At 44.8% G+C, this 25,435-nt stretch overlaps 1 protein-coding gene across 1 annotated transcript in view; it reads left to right on the top strand.

Moving 5' to 3' along the window:
- LOC129832092 (FRAS1-related extracellular matrix protein 2-like) overlaps nucleotides 1-25,435 on the top strand; it is a 106,485-nt gene that overhangs the window by 40,940 nt on the left and 40,110 nt on the right. The window contains exons 5-9 of the mRNA XM_055895854.1: nucleotides 37-183; nucleotides 7,610-7,840; nucleotides 10,464-10,589; nucleotides 10,838-11,089; nucleotides 24,960-25,109. Of these exons, the coding sequence (XP_055751829.1) occupies nucleotides 37-183; nucleotides 7,610-7,840; nucleotides 10,464-10,589; nucleotides 10,838-11,089; nucleotides 24,960-25,109 (906 nt within the window). The remainder of the gene's footprint in view (nucleotides 1-36; nucleotides 184-7,609; nucleotides 7,841-10,463; nucleotides 10,590-10,837; nucleotides 11,090-24,959; nucleotides 25,110-25,435) is intronic.

The following is a 25,435-nucleotide window of genomic DNA, read 5'->3' as shown; positions in this document are numbered from 1 at the left end:
GGTGCTGATGATTAGGTTCTGTGTGTGTGTGTTTAGGAGGCAACAGGCTGAAGAACCAGGTGTTCAGGCTGAACTGGGCCTGGGTTTCCCTGGAGAAGGAGTACTATGTGGTGGACGAGGAGGCCAAGTACCTGGAGGTGGTCCTCAAACGACGAGGATACCTGGGAGAGACATCCTTCGTCAGTGAGTCAAACTACCTTCTAATTATACTCATCATTATGCACATTGTCTGTGTCCTGAATGGCACTCTATTCCCATCAGAGTCAGGACATCCATAGACATCATCATGACATCCTTGGCTCTATCCCTCCAGGGAAGCTCCACAGCTTTTCAGCCTGTCATGTTCATGTAGTGGATGGCTGAGTTAGCATGGCCCAGTGACGTCACCTGCCCCTAGATCTAAGAGCCAACTGTCACTCATGGTCCAATCACTCCTTGTCCAATTTTCACATATTCTAAAGGAAAGGGATGTTAATGGACGTCCTGACAAAAGTAGTGCACTCTATGTGCCATTTGGGACATAGCCTTGGAGATCAAATAGAAAGGTGCCATTTGGGACGCACACCAAGAATAACGGAGGGCCAATCTCTTGACTCAGACAGAGCAGGGGAGGGACAGAAAACTTCAGGGTCATACAGGTCACAACCTTTCACCCCTGACTCCTCTCCTCAGGGCGGGATTTGTTATTTTAGCCAATCAGACAGGACAACCCTCCTGGGGACAGCAAGGGCTCACGGGAGAGGTTACGCAGAGTTGGTGGTCGTCAGAAAGACGCCCGCTGTCGCCGAGTTAGACGCCACTCTCTGTGAACATTGCTTACATTTTACTGTCCTGGACTGAATAGGGAGTAAACACAGTGCAACAAAAGATGGGACAGTAAACCATAGTTTTATATCACAAAGTCTATACACAGGGTTTATAACAACAGTAAACCATAGTTTATAACACAAAGTTTATACACAGGGTTTATAACAACAGTAAACCTTAGTTTATAACACAAAGTCTATACACAGGGTTTATAACAACAGTAAATCATAGTTTTATATCACAAAGTTTATAACCGTCTTTATAACAACAGTAAACCATAGTTTATAACACAAAGTTTATACACAGGGTTTATAACAACAGTAAATCATAGTTTTATATCACAAAGTTTATAACCGTCTTTATAACAACAGTAAACCTTAGTTTATAACACAAAGTCTATACACAGGGTTTATAACAACAGTAAACCTTAGTTTATAACACAAAGTCTATACACAGGGTTTATAACAACTGTAAACCTTAGTTTATAACACAAAGTCTATACACAGGGTTTATAACAACTGTAAACCTTAGTTTATAACACAAAGTCTATACACAGGGTTTATAACAACAGTAAACCTTAGTTTATAACACAAAGTCTATACACAGGGTTTATAACAACTGTAAACCTTAGTTTATAACACAAAGTCTATACACAGGGTTTATAACAACAGTAAACCTTAGTTTATAACACAAAGTCTATACACAGGGTTTATAACAACAGTAAACCTTAGTTTATAACACAAAGTCTATACACAGGGTTTATAACAACTGTAAACCTTAGTTTATAACACAAAGTCTATACACAGGGTTTATAACAACTGTAAACCTTAGTTTATAACACAAAGTCTATACACAGGGTTTATAACAACAGTAAACCTTAGTTTATAACACAAAGTCTATACACAGGGTTTATAACAACAGTAAACCTTAGTTTATAACACAAAGTCTATACACAGGGTTTATAACAAAGGTTTTATGGCTGACTACTACTGGCACCACTGGTATTGTTTTCATTGTTTTTGTCCGGAATCGCTATATGTTTGGGATGTCAATAAAGTTAGGCTAGTTTGAATAGCTGAAGTTTGAGGTTAGATCAGATGGGTCGGGTGTATTTAGTTGTCCTCAGCTGTTTCCCACTGTGTCTTTGCTAGCTTTGAGGATGTGGTGTGTTACGTTGTCCCTGTGTGCATCCCAAAGGGCCCGAAATATTCTCTATATCCATTGTTGGCCACAGGGCTCTGGTCTAATGTACAGCATTATATATGGAATAGAATACCAATTGGGAAGCAGCCCTGTGTCTCTGCTAGCTAATGATCTCACTCTCCCTCAGTGAGTATGCAGATAATATGCACATAATACACAGATGATATGCAAATAATATGACCATTAGACTATCTCAAGGGTCTGCCCTCTTCAAACGTTAATGTAAAGGAACTAAGGAAGTATCTTTTTCTTGAAGAACACAAAGAAGAGGGTTATATCACCCTTTAAATGGGTGAACTGATTAGCATTTCTGATTATGGAGATACAGTGGGGGGAAAAAAGTATTTAGTCAGCCACCAATTGTGTAAGTTGTCCCACTTAAAAAGATGAGAGAGGCCTGTAATTTTCATCATAGGTACACATCAACTATGACAGACAAAATGAGGGGAAAAAATCAGGAAAATCACATTGTAGGATTTTTAACGAATTTATTTGCAAATTATGGTGGAAAATAAGTATTTGGTCACCTACAAACAAGCAAGATTTCTGGCTCTCACAGACCTGTAACTTCTTCTTTATTAAGATGCTCCTCTGTCCCCCACTCGTTACCTGTATTAGTGGCACCTGTTTGAACTTGTTATCAGTATAAAAGACACCTGTCCACAACCTCAAACAGTCACACTCCAAACTCCACTATGGTCAAGACCAAAGAGCTGTCAAAGGACACCAGAAACAAAATTGTAGACCTGCACCAGGCTGGGAAGACTGAATGTGCAATAGGTAAGCAGCTTGGTTTGAAGAAATCAACTGTGGGAGCAATTATTAGGAAATGGAAGACATACAAGACCACTGATAATCTCCCTCGATCTGGGGCTCCACGCAAGATCCCCCGTGGGGTCAAAATGATCACAAGAACGGTGAGCAAAAATCACAGAACCACACGGGGGGACCTAGTGAATGACCTGCAGAGAGGTGGGACCAAAGTAACAAAGCCTACCATCAGTAACACACTACGCCGCCAGGGACTCAAATCCTGCAGTGCCAGACGTGTCCCCCTGCTTAAGCCAGTACATGTCCAGGCCCGTCTGAAGTTTGCTAGAGAGCATTTGGATGATCCAGAAGACGATTGGGATAATGTCATATGGTCAGATGAAACCAAAATATAACTTTTTGGTAAAAACTCAACTCGTCGTGTTTGGAGGACAAAGAATGCTGAGTTGCATCCAAAGAACACCATACCTACTGTGAGCATGGGGGTGGAAACGTCATGCTTTGAGGCTGTTTTTCTGCAAAGGGACCAGGACGACTGATCCGTGTAAAGGAAAGAATGAATGGGGCCATGTATTGTGAGATTTTGAGTGAAAACCTCCTTCCAGCAGCAAGGGCATTGAAGATGAAACGTGGCTGGGTCTTTCAGCATGACAATGATCCCAAACACACCGCCCGGGCAATGAAGGAGTGGCTTCGTAACAAGCATTTCAAGGTCCTGGAGTGGCCTAGCCAGTCTCCAGATCTCAACCCCATAGAAAATCTTTGGAGGGAGTTGAAAGTCCGTGTTGCCCAGCAACAGCCCCAAAACATCACTGCTCTAGAGGAGATCTGCATGGAGGAATGGGCCAAAATACCAGCAACAGTGTGTGAAAACCTTGTGAAGACTTACAGAAAATGTTTGACCTCTGTCGTTGCCAACAAAGGGCATATAACAAAGTATTGCGATAAACTTTTGTTATTGACCAAATACTTATTTCCCACCATAATTTGCAAATAAATTCATTAAAAATCCTACAATGTGATTTTCTGGATTTTTTTCCCTCATTTTGTCTGTCATAGTTGAAGTGTACCTATGATGAAAATTACAGGCCTCTCATCTTTTTAATTGGGAGAACTCGCACAATTGGTGGCTGACTAAATACTTTTTTGCCCCACTGTAAATAACTAAATTCCATACTGTGGAAACTTCTGAAGCTGTTTTTAAAAGATATTTAAAAAGATTTCTACGGTACTCCCCTAAATGTGATAGTATTTGAGAGTATATTGATATATTTCTCAGATGAGCATCATTGTATCAGTGAAAGGTTTTGTCTCTCCATGCTTATACGAGGTTAGGCAGAACAGAACAGGAGAAATTTGGGATGCATCCCAAATGGCACCCTATTCCCTACACAGTGCACTACTTTTAACCAGAGACCTATGGTAGGCCACTATATAGGGAATAGGGTGCATTTAGGAACACCTCCAGAAGCACACACAGGACACTGGCATTCTTTTCTGCTCCTCAATGTGTTTCATGGATCTCAAATTTAAAGGATGGAGGGAGACAGAAAGAGAAAGCCAAGCCTTCAGATGAAGCAGGCTCACAGGGTTCAGATCACTACCCATATGCCTGGGTGCTGATCTCAATCAATCAATCAATCAATTTTATTTTATATAGCCCTTCGTACATCAGATAATATCTCGAAGTGCTGTACAGAAACCCAGCCTAAAACCCCAAACAGCTAGAATGCAGGTGTAGAAGCACGGTGGCTAGGAAAAACTCCCTAGAAAGGAAGCACTGGCCTATCTCAGGCCAGTGCTTCACACAGAGAGGAGACAGAGGATATCTGCTCCATCCCAGCCCTGATGACAAGACCTAGGATGCGTCTGAAATGGCACCCTATTCCTTATATAGTGCACTACTTTTAACTGGACGCCTGGTTCTTTTATTGGACGTTGTGAGGCGTTTGGTAGCGTCGTGTGCATCACGGGCAGTGCTAGTCTAGCATCTATGTAGAGCTAGCCTGCTGCTATATAGGCTAAAGCAGAAATGTCAGCCTAGAGCTGCTGCTCGGATCAGGGCGCTGTATTCCTCCTTCTGTTGTGTGAGAGACAGAGCCTGCTTCCCAAATAGCATCCTATTCCCTATTTAGTACACTAGTTTTGACCAGAACCCATATAGGGCTCTGGTAAAAAGTAGTGAACTATGTAGGGGACAGGGTCTCATTTGGGATTCAAACAGAGTTAGGGAGCCAACTGTGCTCCTTCCTTCCCGCTTCTCTGCTCTTTGAAGACAGGTGATATATATCAAATCAAAATAAAATAGAATGTTATTGGTCACATACACATATTTAGCAGATGTAATTGCGGGTGTAGCGAAATGCTTGTGTTCCTAGCTCCAACAGTGCAGTAATATCTAACAATTCACAACAATACACACAAATCTGAAGTAAAAGAAGTAAAAGAATGCAGTTAAGAAATCTATAAATATTAGGATGAGCTGTTGGAGTGGTATTGACTAAAATACAATAGAATATAATACAGTATATACTGTAAAGCAGTATGTAAACATTATTAAAGTGACTAGGGTTCCATTACTAAAGTGACCAGTGATTCCATGTCTATGTATATAGGGCAGCAGCCTCGAAGGTGCAGGGTTGAGTAACCGGATGGTAGCCGGCTAGTAATGGCTATTAAACAGTCTGATGGCCTTGAGATAGAAGCTGTTTATCAGTCTCTCGGATCCAGCTTTGATGCATCTGTACTGACCTCGCTTTCTGGATGGTAGCGGGTGAACAGGCCATGGCTCGGGGGTTGATGTCCTTGATGATCTTTTTGGCCTTCCTGTGACATTGGGTGCTGTAGGTGTCGTGGAGGGCAGGCAGTGTGCCCCTGGTGATGCATTTGGCAGACCGCACCGCATTTGATTGTGAGGTATTCTAGGTTATGTGAACAAAAGGACTTGAGTTTCTGTATGTTATCACAATCACACTATGAGTAGTTAATCATGAAACATACAACCCCGTCTTTCTTCTTCCCGGAGAGTTCTTTATTCCCGTCTGCGTGATGTACTGAGAACCCAGCTGGCTGTGTGGACGCGGACAGTATATCCGGAGAGAGCTATGATTCCGTGAAACAGAGTATGTTACAGTCCCTGATGTCTATCTGGAAGGAGATCCTCGCCCTGAGCTCATCTACTTTATTATTCAGAGACTGAACATTAGCGAGTAATATACTTGGAAGTGGTGAATGGTGTGCACGCTTCCAGAGTCGGACTAGAAGTCCTCTCCGAATACCTCTTCTCCACCGGCGGCATCTTGGAGCAGCCTCTGGGATAAGTTAAATTGCCCTGGGGGGTACGAACAAAGGATCCAATTCGGGAAAGTCGTATTCCTGTTTGTAATGCTGGTGAGTTACCGTCGCTCTGATATACAAAGGTTATTTCCGGCTGTATATAATAACACAAAAAACTTTCTGGGCTAATAATGTAAGAAATAACACACAAAAAACAAAATACTGCAGAGTTGCTTAGGAGCTAGAAGCAGTGCTGCCATGTCTGTCAGTGCCATCTTGCCAGATGTATCCTGGCTCTGTTGAGCTCATCCATGTTATCTATGAACACATGTCAGCAAGAACTGTAGGAGCCCTATGAACACGTACAGGGCCCATTTCCCTTCTCGATGCAGGCGTATCAAAGCTCACTTTCCCCTTCATTTCTTCAAAGAATGAAATGGTAATTTTGGTCCAAAACCCCAACTCATACATTTCTGCCTCCATCTGTGCACCGTTGAAACTCTTTACTCTTGTCTTTTCTCTTCCTCACTTGAATCTCTTTCTTTCTCTCTCTCTCTCTCTCTCTCTCTCTCTCTCTCTTTCTCTCTCTCTCTCTCTCTCTCTCTCTCTCTCTCTCTCTCTCTCTCTCTCTCTCTCTCTCTCTCTCTCTCTCTCTCTCTCTCTCTCTCTCTCTCTCTCTCTCTCTCTCTCTCTCTTGCTCTTTTATCTTGTCTCTCTTCTCACTCTTGCTGATCTCTCTCTTTCTCTCTGTCTCTGTTCAGAGGAAGCGTGGAAAGTATCTGCTCATGTATTTGTTTTTTTTGTTATTATTATTTATTTATTTATTTCTATTTTTGTTGGTCTAGCTCAGCTATGGGGTCTGCTTGGCTGCTATCATCTATTTACTGGGGACCTCCTGCTGGGAGCTAGCGCAGGGAGCGTGTGTGTGTAACACTTCATTGTTGTGTAGCTAGCTGAACAGCAGGAGGCCTGCCATCGTCACCAGCCCTGTGACAGCAGGTCTGATCAAACAACACTGGCACAAACTATCACCAGCCAGCTGGGCAGGCTAGACTCAGTAGGCTGGGCAGTAACAACAATGTCAATCTACCAATACTTCTACACTACCTGCATAGACAACCTTGTTTTAAGTTGATTCTGCTTTACCCACAAGATAGCTTAATTGTGTCAAGGTAATCTATCTTGAAAGGAAGCAAAACTATCTCCATATGTGGCATGGTAGGTAATTGACCTTGGTAAGATTGGCATACTGTATATTACAGTGTCCTCTGTGTTCAGTCTGTGATTACCATACTCCCTCCTCCTGATCCACGTCAGGGCCATCTGCTAGCTGACACATCACAACTTCATCTAACACTGACTGCTTCTCTGACCCATCTCTGACTGGGCTCTGTTCTCAGTTGTTGACTGGTTATTATATCTGGATGCTACCTTTTGACCTTATATTGTTGAATCCCATATTATAATAACTGTTTTATGTTTATTGCTTCTAGGTCCTAATAATTTCCTCTTCCTCCTCCTCCCCTCTCTCATCTCCTCCCTCCTCACCCAGGCATCGGCACCAGAGATGGTACGGCGGAGAAGGAGAAGGACTTCCGTGGTAAAGCCCAGAAGCAGGTCCAGTTTAACCCAGGTCAGAGCACGGCTACATGGAGGGTGAGGATCCTGCAGGATGGAGTGTACGAGCAGTCTGAGACCTTCCAGATTGTTCTGTCAGAACCTGTCATGGCTGCCCTGGAGTTCCCTGACACAGCCACTGTGGAGATCCTCGACCCAGCTGATGGTATGTACTACAGGTCCATGATCCAGAGTAGCTTGTTTTAACAGTCTAAACAGTGTAGTGTTCAAATGACTAATGGTTAATAAGTCATTACTACAGGTAGGTTATTCATCAGTCTTAGCAGAGATGATTGGTCTGAGGTTATCTCTATGGGAGAGGCAGGGTTTTATATTAGGTGGGTGAGAACATCCAGGTCAGTGGATAACAAGACATGACCTTTCTCAGCCTCATTAGTGTGTCCCATGTTAGTGAAGCTGCTGTCTGTTAGTGAAGCTGCTCTCTGCCTCTTATCTATCCCTGGCTTGGCCCCAGAGCATAACCACAGCATGAAATCATGATGAGACTGAGAGTCAAGTTTTAGACCTGGGTTTAGCCTGCCTGCCTGAGTAAAGGGAGACAGGATACTATCATATTGGTCACATCATGGAAACCAACATGGCTGTTATACTTGGATTAAGGTTGTAAAATTCCCACATTTCCTGCGTATTCCCTCAATCCCTCCTGATTCCAGGAATCTTCCGACCGGGATTTCTGGAAAGCCTGGTAATTTCGGGACGGTTCCTGTAGTGTTCCAACCCCAGGTTAGATATAGTGATCAGCAACACTGCAACAATAATCCATATGGGAAGTTGTTTTTTCCAGAAAGGTAAATAAACAAATAGGGTTAAATTGGGTATGGAGAATCCCAGGGTTAGTGTCAGGTCCAGGGTATGGAGAATCCCAGGGTTAGTGTCAGGTCCAGGGTATGGAGAATCCCAGGGTTAGTGTCAGGTCCAGGGTATGGATGGAGAACACTAGACTGGAGCCTTCCCAGGGCTCTCATGTTGTTTACACAAGGGCTGTGTCCCAAAGGACACCATATTCCCTATTGGTCCTGATCGAAAGTAGTGCACTACATAGGGAATAGGGTGCTATTAGTGACGTAGTTAAAGTATCTAAATACAGTTCAGACAAACAAGGTTTTTAAAAACAGCAGCTCAGCCGTTCATTCCCCTGTGATACTGTAGTTGGAAGGCTGAGGGAGGGAAGCTCCTGCATAATTTACATATAAATGATGCCTCTCCTCTCCTTCCCCCTCTGGGGTCCCTCTGTGTGAGAGGAGGAATATTCTTTCAACAACTTACGTTGGTTAAAATATATGGAGGATGGTACTGTTTGTCTCACAAAACACTATAGTCCCTAGGGAAAGGATAACAACTTGCAGCTATCAATATTAAGATTTTAACATTTCGCACTAAAATATAATTCTGCTTCATCACCATACTATTTTAGATTTCCATGATTTCCCAGCTTCTCAGAGCATGCCTGTTTCTCAAATGGCACCCTATTCCATTTTTAGTGCACTACTTTTGACCAGAGCCCTTTGGGAATAGGGTGTCATTTGGGACTTGTCTTACAACTGACCCAGTTTCTAGCAGCTCCTTTAAATGTGAATCTCTTCAACTCAGAAGAGTTCAAGTTTAGTCAGAGAGAGAGAGGGGAGAAACTATCCACATTAAGGCCTGTCAGCTTGGAGCTTAAAGTATGTTCTGCCTTGGCAGGAGCTAGTATTAAGGGCTATAAGCTTGAAGGTTCTGCCAGCCTGAGTAGGAGATAGAACATTTACTTGTTTAGCCACAGCGGGGCTGGCCAGGGCAGGGAGCCATTGGTCCAGTGTCCTGGTCAGTCAGTAATTGGTAAGGTGTGACTGTTGGGATTTTGAGAGTTCTGGCCCTGCTGGCACCTTTTTAGCACAGAAGTCCAGATTCACAATTAGAGTAAAGAATAGGTTTTAAGAAGAATAAACGTAACAGTGATAGAAATAATATTATAAACATGTCTATGTGAGGTAGCTACTTCTTAGTGTAGGCCTCTGGGATGTAACTCAGGTCTAGTGACTTAGACACAGTCATGCTATGCAGAATAAAGGAGGAGAGGAGAGATAAGGAGATGAGAGGAAAGGACAGAACAGGGGGAGGGACTGTATAACAGACTGTAAAAAAGACCAATTGTCAACAGGTCTCTGCTTGCTAACAGAATCAAGACACGTCAGGTTTATTATCCAGGCCCACTTTTACTGTTATTCTTTTGCATGGTAAGTCTACAGTACAGAAGCTGGACTTTTCCTTTTAACAATTCACTAAATGTATATGTATCCCCTGATTGGTCCCTGTGCGTCAACTGTCAGAGAGGCTTCTCGGTAGTTGTCTGTGCCAACCACTGATGTTAGACATCATATCCTCTGGATGCATCCTAAATGACGCCCTATTCCCAATATAGTGCCCTACTTTTGACCAGGACCTGCATAGGGCTCAGGTCAAAGGGAGTGTACTATAAAGGGAATAGGGTGCCATTTGCGACGTAGACTATGTCTTCTGATAGTCTGCCTCTGTTCACTGGGTCAACACATCCTTTATAGAACTCTGTTAAGCCCTCAGAGAGGAGCCCGGACCAGAGCACCAGCAGCAACATACTGTAACTCAGACAGAAATATTTAACACATTGTTGTACCCTCTTCTCATCAGCAGAGCTTCTGTATTAAATACATACGCAGTGAGTAGGATGTGAGGGTTTATCTCTCTTTGTCTCCCCCCTCTGACTCTCTCCCTCTGTCTCACTCCCCCCCTTTCTTTCCCTGTCCCCCCAGAGTCGACAGTGTTCATCCCATCTGCAGTCTACCCTATAGAGGAGGACATTGGGGAGCTGCTGATCCCAGTACGCAGGAGTGGTGACATCACACAGGAACTCATGGTCATCTGCTACACACAGCAAGGTACAGTCCACACACACACACACACACACACACACACACACACACACACACACACACACACACACACACACACACACACACACACACACACACACACACACACACACACACACACACACACACACACACACACACACACACACACACACACACATACCACAGCTTCAGGTAATGTCCCTGCTAGAATCCTCTCTCCTCTCCATCTCTCCCTCTCTTCTCATCCATCTCCCCTTTCCTCTCTCCTACAGCCACAGCTACAGGGACCATCCCCACTACAGTCCTGTCCTACTCTGATTACATATCCAGACCTGAGGAACACAACAGTGTCCTGCGCTTTGATAAGGGCGAGACGGAGAAGTCCTGTCGTGTGGTGATCATAGATGACTCTCTGTATGAAGAGGAGGAGAGCTTCAACGTTACCCTCAGTATGCCCATGGGAGGCCGTCTGGGACAGGAGTACCACACTGCCAGGGTCACCATCATACCTGACCTGGATGATGGTAAGATGACCCTTCGCTTTTCAACTTTGACCTTTCAAATGCTCGCCTGGAGGACAGGATAACAGTTACCAGCTGAGGAAAGTGTTAATATCACTCTTGACTAGGTATGCGTCCCAAATGGAACCCTATCCCCTACGTAGGGAGCTACTTTTGACCAGGTTAGTTCACTTTATAGGGAATAAGGTGCCATTTGGGACATTTATTACAATGGATATGTGTTTTTTCACAACGTGAGAGTGAGAAAAAAAGATTTCTCCTGTCCTGTCACCTCTGGAAGATAATGTTAAGACAACAATCTTAGCGGACTTTTAAACGTTGCTTATAAGCAAAGCAGACAGTTGAGATGGTGTGTAAAAAGGTACATTTACACATTAATATTATTCCTGAAAAGTCTAGAACAGATAGATCAGGGGAAAAGGTACACAAACACACCTATACACGAAGAGTGGAAAAGAAGAACCCTCCTCAGGCAAAGTGAATTCATGACTTTACCAATAGAAGCAGGTTCCCATCTGTTGGATGTGGTTTTATTTATGTATTGGTTAGATGAAGAGTAAACCCTAAACTTTGAATGAACTTATGAAAGAAAAAACAATTGGTATGATAAATGACGTATTGTTGCAATGCTGACTGATACAGGGAAGCATGAGGTATACAGATGATGTAGTACCAACTGAATGAAACCAATAGAGGAATAGTGGCTTGTATGTGCATGTGTGCAATGTGTTTTGGTCCAAAGTAGTTCACTATGTAAGGAGTAGGGTGACATTTACCCTGTGTGTCTCCTCTTGCTGAAGGGAAGCCCTTATTGCAAGGCTCATATCCACATCTGACAGTCTCCTGTACCTCCTATCTAACAAACAGCCTTTGTTCAACAGCACCTCTTGACCATTGCTTTCTTGCATATCCACCTGACTAGTTCCCTATCTATCTTCTCCCTATAGACCCTGGCTGTGTGTGTGTGTGTGTGTGTGTGTGTGTGTGTGTGTGTGTGTGTGTGTGTGTGTGTGTGTGTGTGTGTGTGTGTGTGTGTGTGTGTGTGTGTGTGTGTGTGTGTGTGTGTGTGTGTGTGTGTGTGTGTGTGTGTGTGTGTGTGTGTGTGTGTGTGTGTGTGGTTGTGTATCCTTGACATCTAAAGGAAGCACTGTGAAGGGGTGACAGGCAGGGGACAGTGGATTTGAAAATCCCTTGGTATAATCGCTGAATCTTCCATTTCAAACTTTCTGGCTGCACACACACGCACCATCAAAACGTCAGTTTGAAACAGAGCTAATTGGGTCGATGTAACTCTCCACAGCATTCCAGAACCTCGCTGCTGGAGTTTGAGTCAGAACAGTATTGGAGGAGGCCTGTAGACGGAAAGAAAACCTTGTCTATGCACATCATTAAGATACATTAAACATGGTTAGATCTACACCAGTTGAGAATCTCAAATGACACCCCTTTCCCGAAATTGTGCACTACTTTTGCTTATGTCCCAAAAGGCACCCTGTTCCCTATATAGTACACTTAATTTGCTCAGAACCCTATGTGCCCTGGTCAAAAGTAGTGCACTATGTAGGGAATAGGGTGCCATTTTAGACACAGCCCTGGTTTGACCTACTCTACTATCTCAGACTGAGTGAGGATTCACCAGATGTTCTCTCACAGGGTGGACCATCTAGACAGGACGACTCCCCTCTTACCAAACATATCTCTCTAACAGTCCCTCTCATAAATCTGCCTTGGACAGGAAAGTAAATGATAGTTGAGCTCCACTCCCTAGTCAAGACAAGAACCATGACGTTCTGGAGGATATCAATCAAATGCGGTACATAGACTCTATGACATATTCGTCATTGTTTGAGAGCATGGTTTTGTGTTATCTCTTATTTTAAACAACCTGTTTTTTTTAGAATAGAAACACATGTATTTATTTTCAGTCTTAGATCTCCAATTCAAGTATCCCGAATACTTTGGGGCATGTATTTATGCATTCCCTGTTTAATGTCCAAATAGTTTCTCAGCCACTGAGTCTCAGACCGTAGTGACGTTCTTGGTCACATATTCTCTGTGTGTTGACTGACACTGGCAGGAAATTATGTCACATATTTCAACCTGTGGGATAGAGAGCTTAGTGAATGATAAGTGTTCCGACTGCGTTACTCAGATTGAGTTACAGGTTCTCTTGTAGCCTCCTTCGGAACAGAGGCAGGCACACTACTTCAAGAGCGTGTGTGTGTGTGTGTGTGTGTGTGTGCGTGCGTGCGTGCGTGCGTGCGAGAGAGACCTGGCCGCCACAGGAGGAAGGGGTTACATGCTTGAGATGGCTCTCTGCTGTACAGTAGCTCCTTCCCCCTACTGTTCCTTGTTGTCAGAGTAGCTGTTGGGATGCTAAACTAAAGTTTTAACGGTTTAATAGTCTGTAGCCCTGTATACCAGCCCTATAATAGTCTGTACTCCTGTATAACAGCCCTGTATAACAGCCTTATAATAGTCTGTAGCCCTGTATACCAGCCCTATAATAGTCTGTACTCCTGTATAACAGCCCTATAATAGTATGTAGCCCTGTATAACAGACCTATAATAGTCTGTACTCCTGTATAACAGCCCTGTATAACAGCCTTATAATAGTCTGTAGCCCTGTATAACAGACCTATAATAGTCTGTACCCCTGTATAACAGCCCTGTATAACAGGCCTATAATAGTCTGTACCCCTGTATAACAGCCTTTTAATAGTCTGTAGCCCTGTATAACAGACCTATAATAGTCTGTACCCCTTTATAACAGACCTATAATAGTCTGTACCGCTGTATAACAGCCCTATACTAGTCTGTTCCCCTGTACAACACCCCGATAATAGTCTATTCCCCTGTATAACAGCCCTGTGTAACAGTCCTATAATGGTTTGTACCCCTGTGTAACAGCCCTATAATAATCTGTACACCTGTATAACAGCCCTATAATAGTCTCTAACCCTGTATAACAGCCTTGTATAACAGCCCTATAATAGTCTCTACCCCTGTATAACAGCCCTATAATAGTCTGTACCCCTGTGTAACAGCCCTATAATAGTCTGTACCCCTAAATAACAGCCCTATAATGGTCTGTACCCCTGTATAACAGCTTCGTATAACCACCCTATAATAGTCTGTACCCCTGTATAACAGCCTTGTTTAACAGCCCTATAATAGTCTGTACACCTGTATAACAGCCCTATAATGGTCTGTACCCCTGTACAACAGCCCTATAATAGTCTGTACCCCTGTATAACAGCCTTGTTTAACAGCCCTATAATGGTCTGTACCCCTGTATAACAACCCTATAATGGTCTGTACCCCTGTATAACAGCCCGATAATAGTCTGTACCCCTGTATAACAGCCCTATAATAGTCTGTACCCCTGTACAACAGCCTTGTATAACAGCCCTATAATAGTCTTTACCCCTGTATAACAGCCCTATAATGGTCTGTACCTCTGTATAACAGCCCTATAATAGTCTGTACCCCTGTATAACAGCCCTATAATAGTTTGTAGCCCTGTATAGCAGCCTTGTATAACAGCCCTATAATAGTCTTTACCCTCTGTATAACAGCCCTATAATAGTCTGTACCCCTGTATAACAGCCCTATAATAGTATGTAGCTCTGTATAACAGCCCTATAATAGTTTGTAGCCCTGTATAACAGCTTTGTATAACTGCCCTATTATAATCTGTAACCCTATATAACAGCCCTATAATAGTCTATAGCCCTGTATAACAGCTTTGTATAACTGCCCTATTATAGTCTGTAACCCTATATAACAGCCCTGTACTAGTCTGTACCCCTGTATAACAGCTTTGTATAACTGCCCTATTATAGTCTGTAACCCTATATAACAGCCCTATAATAGTCCGTAGCCCTGTATAACAGCCCTATAATAGTCTACACCTGAATAACACCCCTATAATAGTCTGTAGCCCTGTATAACAGCCTTGTATAACTGCCCTATAATTGTCTGTACCCCTGTGTAACACCCATATAATAGTCTGTACCGCTGTATAACAGCCCTATAATTGTCTGTACCCCTGTAAAACACCCATATAATAGTCTGTACCCCTGTATAAAAGCCCTATATTAGTCTGTAGCCCTGTGTAACAGCCCTATAATGGTTTGTACCCCTATATAGCAGCCATATAATAGTCTCTACCCCTCTATAACAGCCCTATGATAGTCTGTAGCCCTGTTTAACAGCCCTATAATAGTCTGTACCCCTGTATAAGAACCCTTTATAACACCCCTGTAATAGTCTGTACCCCTGTATAACAGCCCTATAATAGGCTGTACTCCTGTGTAACAGCCCTATAATAGTCTGTAACCCTGTATAAGAACCCTTTATAACAGCCCTATAATAGTCTGTACTCCTGATTAACATCCCTGTGTAACAGGCCTATAATAGTCTGGGCTATCGCCGCCCCAAGGCAGAGCTGGAGGCAGCGAAAGCAGAGAGGCGCCAGTATGAGGAGCTAGCACGGCAGAGCGGCTGGAAACCCGAGAGGCAGCCCCAAAGATTTCTTGGGGGAGGGCACACGGGGAGTGTAGCTGGGTCAAGTAGGAGACTTGAGCCAGCTCCCCTTGCTTACCGTGAGGAACCAAGGATGGAACCAGAGCCAGTCGGGGTGGAGTTGGAGGTGAGCAGGGCGAGTGAAGTAGAGACTGTGAAGGATCTAATGGGGAAATTGGAGGAGAGAGTTATGAGGGAGGTGCTGTGTTGGTGCTTGAGGCACGACATCCGCCCGACGGAGCGAGTCGGGGACTTGATGTCACCTGAGTTAGCTCTCCATACTCGTCCTGAGGTGCGTGCTAGCCGTCTAGTGACGGCTGACTGTGCCAGTACCACGCACCAGGCATCCTGTGCACCTCACTAGCCCTGCACGTCCTGCGCCAGCTCAACGCACCAGCTCTCCTGTGGCAGTCCCTCGCACTCGCCCAGTGGTGCGTGTTCCCAGTCCAGTACCACCAGTGCCAACACCACGCACCGGACTTCCAGTGCGTCTCTAGAGCCCTGTTCCTCCTCCACGCACCCGCTTTGAGGTGCGTGTCCTTAGCCCAGTACCACCAGTTCCGGTACCACGCACCAGGCCTACTGTGCGCCTCAGCCGGCCAGAGTCTCCCGTCTGCCCAGCGCCTGCACTGTCCGTCTACCCAGCACCGTCTGAGTCTGCCGTCTGCCCAACGCCGTCTGCGCTGTCCGTATGCCCAGCGCTATCTGAGCTGCCTGCCCGCCCGTCTGTCCCGAGCCGTCAGAGCCGCCCGTCTGTCCCGAGCTGTCCGTCAGTCAGGAGCCACCAGAGCCGCCCGCCAGTCAGGAGCCGCCAGAGCCACCCACCAGTCAGGAGCCGCCAGAGCCACCCGCCAGTCAGGAGCCGCCAGAGCCACCCGCCAGTCAGGAGCCGCCAGAGCCGCCCGCCAGTCAGGAGCCGCCAGAGCCGCCCGCCAGTCAGGAGCCGCCAGAGCCGCCCGCCAGTCAGGAGCTGCCCGCCAGTCATGAGCTGCCATCCAGTCATGAGCTGCCCTCCAGTCATGAGCTGCCTGTCAGTCATGAGCTGCCCCTCAGTCCGGAGCTGCCCCTCAGTCCGGAGCTGCCCCTCAGTCCGGAGCTGCCCCTCAGTCCGGAGCTGCCCCTCAGTCCGGAGCTGCTCCTCAGTCCGGAGCTGCCCCTCCGTCCACTCGCTGCAAGGGTCGCCGTTCCAGAGGCGCCACCAAAGCGGGTATTGACTATGGTGGAGTGGGGTCCATGTCCCGCACCCGAGCCGCCGCCGCAAGAAGGCCCACCCGGACCCACCCCTTCTGTGTCAGGTTTTGCGGCCGGAGTCCGCACCTTTGGGGGGGTACTGTCACGCCCTGGCCTTAGTTATCTTTGTTTTCTTTATTATTTTTAGTTAGGTCAGGGTGTGAAATGGGGGATGTTTGTGTGTTTTTGTCTAGTCTAGGGTGTTTGTATTGTCTAGGGGGTTTTGTAGAGTTCATGGGGTTGTGTTCAGTGTAGGTGTTTATGTAAGTCTATGGTTGCCTGGATTGGTACTCAATTAGAGACAGCTGTCTATCGTTGTCTCTGATTGAGAGCCATATTTAGGCAGCCATAGGCATTAGGTAGGTTGTGGGTAATTGTCTATGTCTTGACGTTAGTTGCTTGTGTCTAACATCCCTATAATAGTCTGTAGCCCTGTATAACAGCCCTATAATAGTCTGTACCCCTGTATAACAGCCCAATAATAGTCTGTAGCCCTGTATAACAGCCCTATAATAGTCTGTAGCCCTGTATAACAGCCCTATAATAGTCTGTACCCTTGTATTACAGCTTTGTATTACACCACTATAATAGGCTGTACCCCTGTATAACAGCCCTATTATAGTCTGTACCCCTATATAACAGCCCTATTATAGTCTGTAGCCCTGTATAACAGCCCTATAATAGTCTGTAGCCCTGTATAACAGCCCTATAATAGTCTGTAGCCTTGTATTACAGCTTTGTATTACACCACTATAATAGGCTGTACCCCTGTATAACAGCCCTATTATAGTCTGTACCCCTGTATAACAGCCCTATTATAGTCTGTAGCCCTCTATAACAGCCCTATAAAAGTCTGTAGCCCTGTATAACAGCCCTATAATAGTCTGTAGCCCTGTATAACAGCCCCTTAATAGTCTGTACCCCTTTATAACTGCCATGGAATGTAGCTCACCTCTAATCCTTTTCAGAATGTCATAGTTTCACAGTGAAACAGGGTTCTATTCAGCAGGAAGTGTTGATGTTGTGGGGGGAGAGTTTCTAGACAATACACAGTCAGTATGAACCTAAGATTCTCACACACACTCTAACACATATAATGATCTGGGGTGCATTCCGAATCACACCTTATTCCCTCCTGTAGGTACGACCTGACAGGAAATCAATCTACAGTACTGCTCTTCTCCTTCAACAGACAGGCCTTTCTACCTCTCCTCCTTAGTTTATCTAACAGAGCTCAGTCCATTCCATTATCACCTCCTCCTTTATCTATAGGCTGACATCAGCCCTGTCTCTCCAGAACTATCTCTCCATCCTTCCATCTCATCGTATCCTGGCACCTTAAACCCCCTCAGCACTTGATCCGGGATGCTCTGGGGAGGTGCCTCACTGTTTTACCTCGTGCCCTTTTTGTGTTGATCATGTTACAGCTCCTGACGTCACTAGTGAGGGGGTTAGGCAGCTTGTCAGACAGTATCTTCAGGCTATGGTTTCCTCTCTGACTCTTTGTCTTAATCTGATTCTTGACGCCATGCAGACAGAATCAGGATTCCATTCTAAGATAACAATAAGAAGTAGGTATTTCCCCCTTTCCTACCTACCCCTTCTGTGTGTGTGTCATTCTATACATGACCCCGTATGAACCACTCCACCCGGCCAACTGATATGCAGGAGGGAGAGGATCCTGGTTGTCAGTCAGACGCCTTGTTGAGGCCCCAGGCCACAGCTCTGAGAACACGATGATGTCGAATGTCAGGACTGGGGACGTATTAAGGCATGTCAACTGTTGTTTTGGTTGTAAATTAACTTGAACAATGACAGTGTTCTATACCAAGACACAGAACATGCCTAAACTTAAGTTCATGCCAAGAGGAACTTTAGTTCTATACATTTGGAATGATCTGTTTAAAAAAAAAAAAAACATTCTAGAACAAATTTCTGATCCAGTCTGTTGTGTGACTGTAATAAACTCACACTGTGGTTTTCGTACCAGCATTGCCAGCACACTGCCTGTCAGTCACAAAGTATGGAAATACAGATTAAAGCCGGGCTCTCTGTCAAACTGGGACCAAAGGGCGAGGTAGTATGTATAGCCTGGCAACGATTGTCAGTACAGTTAGCTAAACCTCATACAGGTGTGGTACCAGGCAGGTAGTGTGCTGGCAATGCTGGTACGAAAACCACAGTGTCAGTTTAATACAGTCACACTACAGACTGGATCAGAAATTTGTTTTCAACTCTTAATTATCGGCTATGAAAAGCCAACTGACATTTATTCCTGATTATTATTTGACCATGCTTGTCATTTATGAACATTTTGAACATCTTGGCCATGTTCTGTTATAATCTCCACCCGGCACAGCCAGAAGAGGACTGGCCACCCCTCATATCCTGGTTCCTCTCTAGGTTTCTTCCTAGGTTTTGGCCTTTCTAGGGAGTTTGTCCTAGCCACCGTGCTTCTACACCTGCATTGCTTGCTGTTTGGGGTTTTAGGCTGGGTTTCTGTACAGCACTTCGAGATATTATCTGATGTACGAAGGGCTATATAAAATAAACTTGATTGATTGATTGAGGTAGTGTGAGTTATCCGGTGTTTATCAGTGCCATGCCACCTAGGATGCAGAGAAAATGTGGACGATTCAGTGGGTACACAGTGACAGGTAAGAAATGCCTTTGGCCTGTAACCACCTTAAACTTTTGACCCTTCAACCCAGTTCCTCTGAGAACACTTCACGTCCACTGAAAACCCAGTTAGCTAATCTCATCTCAGGGCTTATAGGAAATCTGTCTCCCCTGTTTACCTTCCTACCGGCCTCTCAAACATCCTTGACCCGCTATCTAAACATTAATACACAGTTAACTCACAATGAAAAGAATAGCTGTCAAATCAGAGTTAAGAAATAAATCAATCATTGATATTACTGACTGTTGTTCTCCCAGACCATGGGTACATTCCAAATGATACCCTGTTCCCTATGGAGCCTGATCAAAAGTAGTGTACTATACATTACCAGGGATTATAAGCATGTAATCCTGCTTCCTTTCCTCCACACATGACACACATACTCAGGCAGTACAGGCAGAGCGTGGAATCAGCCTTTCTCCCCTGTGTTTTGTACTGTAGAAGTGGTGGTCTTTTGGCATGGTACGTGCATGCATGTGTAGCACCTGTCCCTGCCAGTGAGGGTCCTTTGTCCTGCTGTGCCTCTCCAGGGTGGGCTGACCCGGTCCCATTAAAGAGTCAGGGGCCTTAGGAGGTAACTGTTCCCCCCCCTGCCTGAATTTCACTCCCAGCCCTTCCACTTCCAAAGAGAAGAGGATGTACATTAGAGCTGGATATTCAGGAGATGCAGCCAGTGTCTCTTCTAACCAAACACAACCAGAGATACAACCCAACTAAAAATGTATTATAGGTACCGTGTGTAGACTGTATATGATCTCAATCATTAAAGGGCAACTCAGGTACTTGAAGTCGGCTGCTTTTCACTTTTTATTGCCAGGAATATGATCGCTCATGGAGTACACACACCTGGTTTGTTTCCCAGGTTTAAAACGCTGATCTGAAACAGAACAAAATTTCACTCAGGCCCCCAAGGACCGGAGCTGCCTTTCCCTGCCTGATAATCATTATTTACTAGAATCATGTGTTTAACAGACGGGTGGCAGGTTTTATTGGAATACAGAAATGATACTCTGACCTACTGTAGAGCTTGCTGAACATGCAGTCTAGCCCTGTAGGTGTAATTGTAACACTACAGTTAACACTATAGTTAACACTACGCTACCTCTTCCTAAAATGCTGCAGCACATCTGTTGCTATCAGTGTGACCTGGAATCCAGGTGAGTCCAGATGGGTCCAGGGAGGTAATAACAGGGTGTAGGGTCAACCCACTACTCTGTTCTCCTCTCATCCTAGTCCAGGACCCAGACCAGACCCGTCCCATGTCCCACTCTCATCAGAACCATAATCATACCTTACAGATCTTAGAGTGTTTTTGGAGATTTACAGACCAGTAACAGCACTGCATAAATACAAGACTGTAATTCTGCTCTACAAGCATTCTCATGTTTTACTATCCCACGCCATACCAAACCCCTCCCCGGTTGCACCATACCACACCCCTCCCCGGTTGCTCCATACCACACCTCTCCCCGGTGGCTCCATACCACACCACTCCCCGGTGGCTCCATACCACACCTCTCCCCGGTTGCTCCATACCACACCACTCCCCGGTGGCTCCATACCACACCACTCCCCGGTTGCTCCATACCACACCTCTCCCCGGTGGCTCCATACCACACCACTCCCCGGTGGCTCCATACCACACCCCTCCCCGGTAGCTCCATATCACACCTCTCCCCGGTGGCTCCATACCACACCACTCCCCTGTGGCTCCATACCACACCACTCCCCGGTGGCTCCATACCACACCACTCCCCGGTGGCTCCATACCACACCACTCCCCGGTGGCTCCATACAACATCCCTCCCTTGTGGCTCCATACCACACCACTCCCCGGTGGCTCCATACCACACCACTCCCCGGTGGCTCCATACCACACCACCTCCCGGTGGCTCCATACAACACCCCTCCCCGGTGGCTCCATACCACACCCCTCCCTTGTGGCTCCATACCACACCCCTCCCCTGTGGCTCCATACCACACCCCTCCCCGGTGGAGATGGTGTTTGTCTGCTGTACAAACCAACCTTATCTGATTACTACAGCTGCAAGTCTGGGACTCTGCGCACACACTCACACACACAGATCTGATAACCGCAGTAGCGTGGAGAACGAGCTGAGACAGTCTAAAGCCTGTCCTGTTTGATTTGTCTGTAGGGAAAGACACTGGCAGCTGCATAAACCCTGACACCGCACACTCTTTGTCTAGGTTTGATCTCGACTCACACACGCACGTTGTAGCATCCCAAATGGAACCCTATTCCCTATATGGTGCACTTCTTCTGACCAGAGCCCGTCAAAAGTAGTGCACTATATAAGGGAGAGGGTGCCATTTGTGACACATCCTTTGTCTAGGTTTGTTCTCGACCTAGATAAAGGAGGACAGGTGTATTTGTCCTGTGTGTGCACCCTGTAAGCCTATTACCAATTCAAAGCACTTTCATACCTGACAACAATGCCTTTAACTACCAATCCTCAGGCTTTGTCTACAGCAACAGTTTTCTTTCTGCTTGTCTAACTGGCTAATACAATGAGTTGATGATATCCAATCCTTGAAAGTGTTATGGTATTCTTTGAGTCCAAGATAATTACATAAGGTGTAAGAAGATAAATAATTTACATCTCTTTACACCTGTCTGCTAAACAGATATCAATCAGCCTGTCGGATAAACATAGATATCAGCCTGTCTGATAAACAGATATCAGCCTGTCGGATAAACATAGCTATCAGCCTGTCTGATAAACAGATATCAGCCTGTCGGATAAACATAGATATCAGCCTGTCTGATAAACATAGATATCAGCCTGTCTGATAAACATAGATATCAGCCTGTCTGATAAACATAGATATCAGCCTGTCTGATAAACATAGATATCAGCCTGTCGGATAAACAGATATCAGCCTGTCTGATAAACATAGATATCAGCCTGTCTGATGAACATAGATATCAGCCTGTCGGATAAACATAGCTATCAGCCTGTCTGATAAACATAGATATCATCCTGTCTGATAAACATAGATTTCAGCCTGTCTGATAAACATAGATATCAGCCTGTCTGATAAACATAGATATCAGCCTGTCTGATAAACATAGATATCAGCCTGTCTGATAAACATATATCAGCCTGTCTGATAAACATAGATATCAGGCATTTTGCTTCACACAGTATGCAGTCACAGAAATCTCTCTTATTTCACATGCTTTGAAAAGCTCTTCATGTATCATTTCCTCTTGCAGTGTTTATTTATATTAAGTCAATGCATCAGATAAAATGAGTGCTTTAGCTACTACAGTACGACTACAGTACTGCTACAGTATTGTTTTATCAGATGGACAGGTTAGTTCTATGCAGAGCTATTTTTCAGCCAGTATCAGCCTCTTCTGCTCTCTCTGCTCTCCTCCTCTCCTATCTTCCTATTTATCTGTGTCACTTTGAGATGAGAAACCCAGCTAACTAACAGCCTAGAGGTGTGATCATCATCGTCATGGAAACAGGGTATATGCCTGTGGCGATATCACTACCATTGAATTCATTCATGTATTCACCATGGCTGTGGCTGAAATGGCGTCCTGTGTAGGGCACTTCTTTGGCCTCATGGGCTCTATTAAAAAATAGTGTGCTATATAGGAAATATGGTTCCATTTGGAACAGAATCTAGCAGCTTCATTAAATAGTACCCGCACAACACCAGTCTCAACGTCAACAGTGAAGAGGTGACTCGGGAATGCTGGCCTTCTAGGCAGAGTTGCAAAGAAAAAGCCATATCTCAGACTGGCCAATAAAAATAAAATATTAAGATGAGCAAAAGAACACAGACACTGGACAGAGAAACTATGCCTAGAAGGCCAGGATCCCTGAGTCGCCTCTTCACCGACAAAGTTGAGACTGGTGTTTTGCGGGTCCTATTTAATGAAGCTGCCAGTTGAGGACTTGTGAGGCGTCTGTTTCTCAAACTAGACACTCTATTGTACTTGTCCTCTTGCTCAGTTGTGCACCGGGGCCTTCCACTCCTCTTTCTATTTTGGTTAGGGCCAGTTTGCTCTGTTCTGTGAAGGGAGTAGCACACAGCGTTGTACCAGATCTTCAGTTTCTTGGCAATTTCTCGCATGGAATAGCCTTCATTTCTCAGAACAAGAATAGACTGACGAATTTCAGAAGAATGTTCTTTGTTTCTGGCCATTTTGAGCCTGTAATCGAACCCACAAATGCTGATGCTCCAGATACTCAACTTGTCTAAAGAAGGCCAGTTTTATTGCTTCTTTAATCAGAACAGCAGTTTTCAGCTGTGCTAGCTTCATTTTAAAAGGGGTTTCTAATGATCAATTAACCTTTTAAAATGATAAACTTGGATTAGCTAACACAACGTGCCATTGGAACACAGGAGTGATGGTTGCTGATAATGGGCATCTGTAGGCCTATGTAGATATTCCATTAAATATCTGCCGTTTCCAGCTACAATAGTCATTTACATTAACAATGTCTACACTGTATTTCTTATCAATTTGATGTTATTTTAATGGACAAAAAAAAACAAGGACATTTCTAAGTGACCCCAAACTTTTTAACGGTAGTGTATACCTCCAGTTCCTCTGTGATGGACCAGGCTTCTGCTGTTCAGTAGTCTGGAGAGAAGGGTTGGTTTGATCCATTTTCACACACACAAAAAATGAGTAAAGCCCTCATTGATATAATTCAGAGCCAACAACTGCCACTCCAATTTTACCTCAAAGTTGTTTATTTTCCCAGAACATACAGTAAATGAGCCCAGGGTCCTGCTCTTACTGTGAGGGCCGTTACGCTCAATCAACACCCTCCCTGTGTTTCTGGTTGTTTGAGTCAGCTGTGATGTTAGTTGACAGAAACTTCCCAAGAGACAGCCCAGTTCACAGCACGCAAAGTACAGAGAGGGAAAGAGGAACAAAGAGAGTGAGAAGAAGAGGGTGAGAGAGAGTCAGAGGAACAGAACAGTGTGGGGGAGATTGACTGTAGCGGAATCTGGGCTCAGGAAAGTACTAATTGCAGACAGGCAGGCCTGGAATCCTCCAACTCCTCTGCGTACGCACACACACGCACACACAAACACTCTTCTACCACAGTCGACTACACTGCACCGGCTCCTCTCAACCAGACACAGAAATAGAGCGATGCCTTCAGGCTTCTAGTCTTTACATTTATATTCTGTAATAACATCCCCTCAAATGTACCATACTGTAATGCAGGGGCTATAAGTGCTGGAAATGACTAGTGTTGAGGTTAGTGCCGGCTAGTGGCTCAATGTGCAGTCATTTAGCTATGTCGTCAGAAGTAACTGTATTTGAAATGTGGGTTATTACAAATTCAACTCAAAAGTTACATCAGACGGTTTCCAGTTGTGAAACTGACTGGAACAAGATCCTGATGTACGACATCTTCCTGTGTTTCCTCTCCTCCACAGCTCCAGGATTCTACTTCGGCGACACAGACTACCGTGTGGATGAGAGTGATGGTTATGTGGAGGTCAAGGTGTATAGGACAGGCACTGACCTCTCTAAAACAGCCACGGTCACTGTACGCTCCAGGAAAACAGACCCTGTCTCTGCTGAAGGTAGAGACAATACAGTCATTAGATCATTTATTTTGGTACTGTCTATACGTAGCTCGTTTTTGGTCACAGGTCCAGGAATGGCTGAAGAATTGCAACATTTACCTAGATCTAATTTACCTACTGGGTGATTTGAAAAGTCATAGTCAATCAATCAATAATATAATCATTATTTTAGCAAAAATGTGTATGTTTAATTTACAATCTGTAGAAGCTATGAGAATAGAAATGTTCAGTACTTTTGTGAAGCATCACAGCACAGTTGAATAATATATAGCAAAGAGAAATCCAAAATGGATGGTGTTAAGAGATGGATGGGAGGGGTGGAA

Source organism: Salvelinus fontinalis, chromosome 33, assembly GCF_029448725.1.
Source record: "Salvelinus fontinalis isolate EN_2023a chromosome 33, ASM2944872v1, whole genome shotgun sequence".
NCBI lineage: Eukaryota > Metazoa > Chordata > Actinopteri > Salmoniformes > Salmonidae > Salvelinus > Salvelinus fontinalis.
Note: the sequence above shows the minus strand (reverse complement) of the source record. Positions and strands in the feature narration are given on the sequence as shown.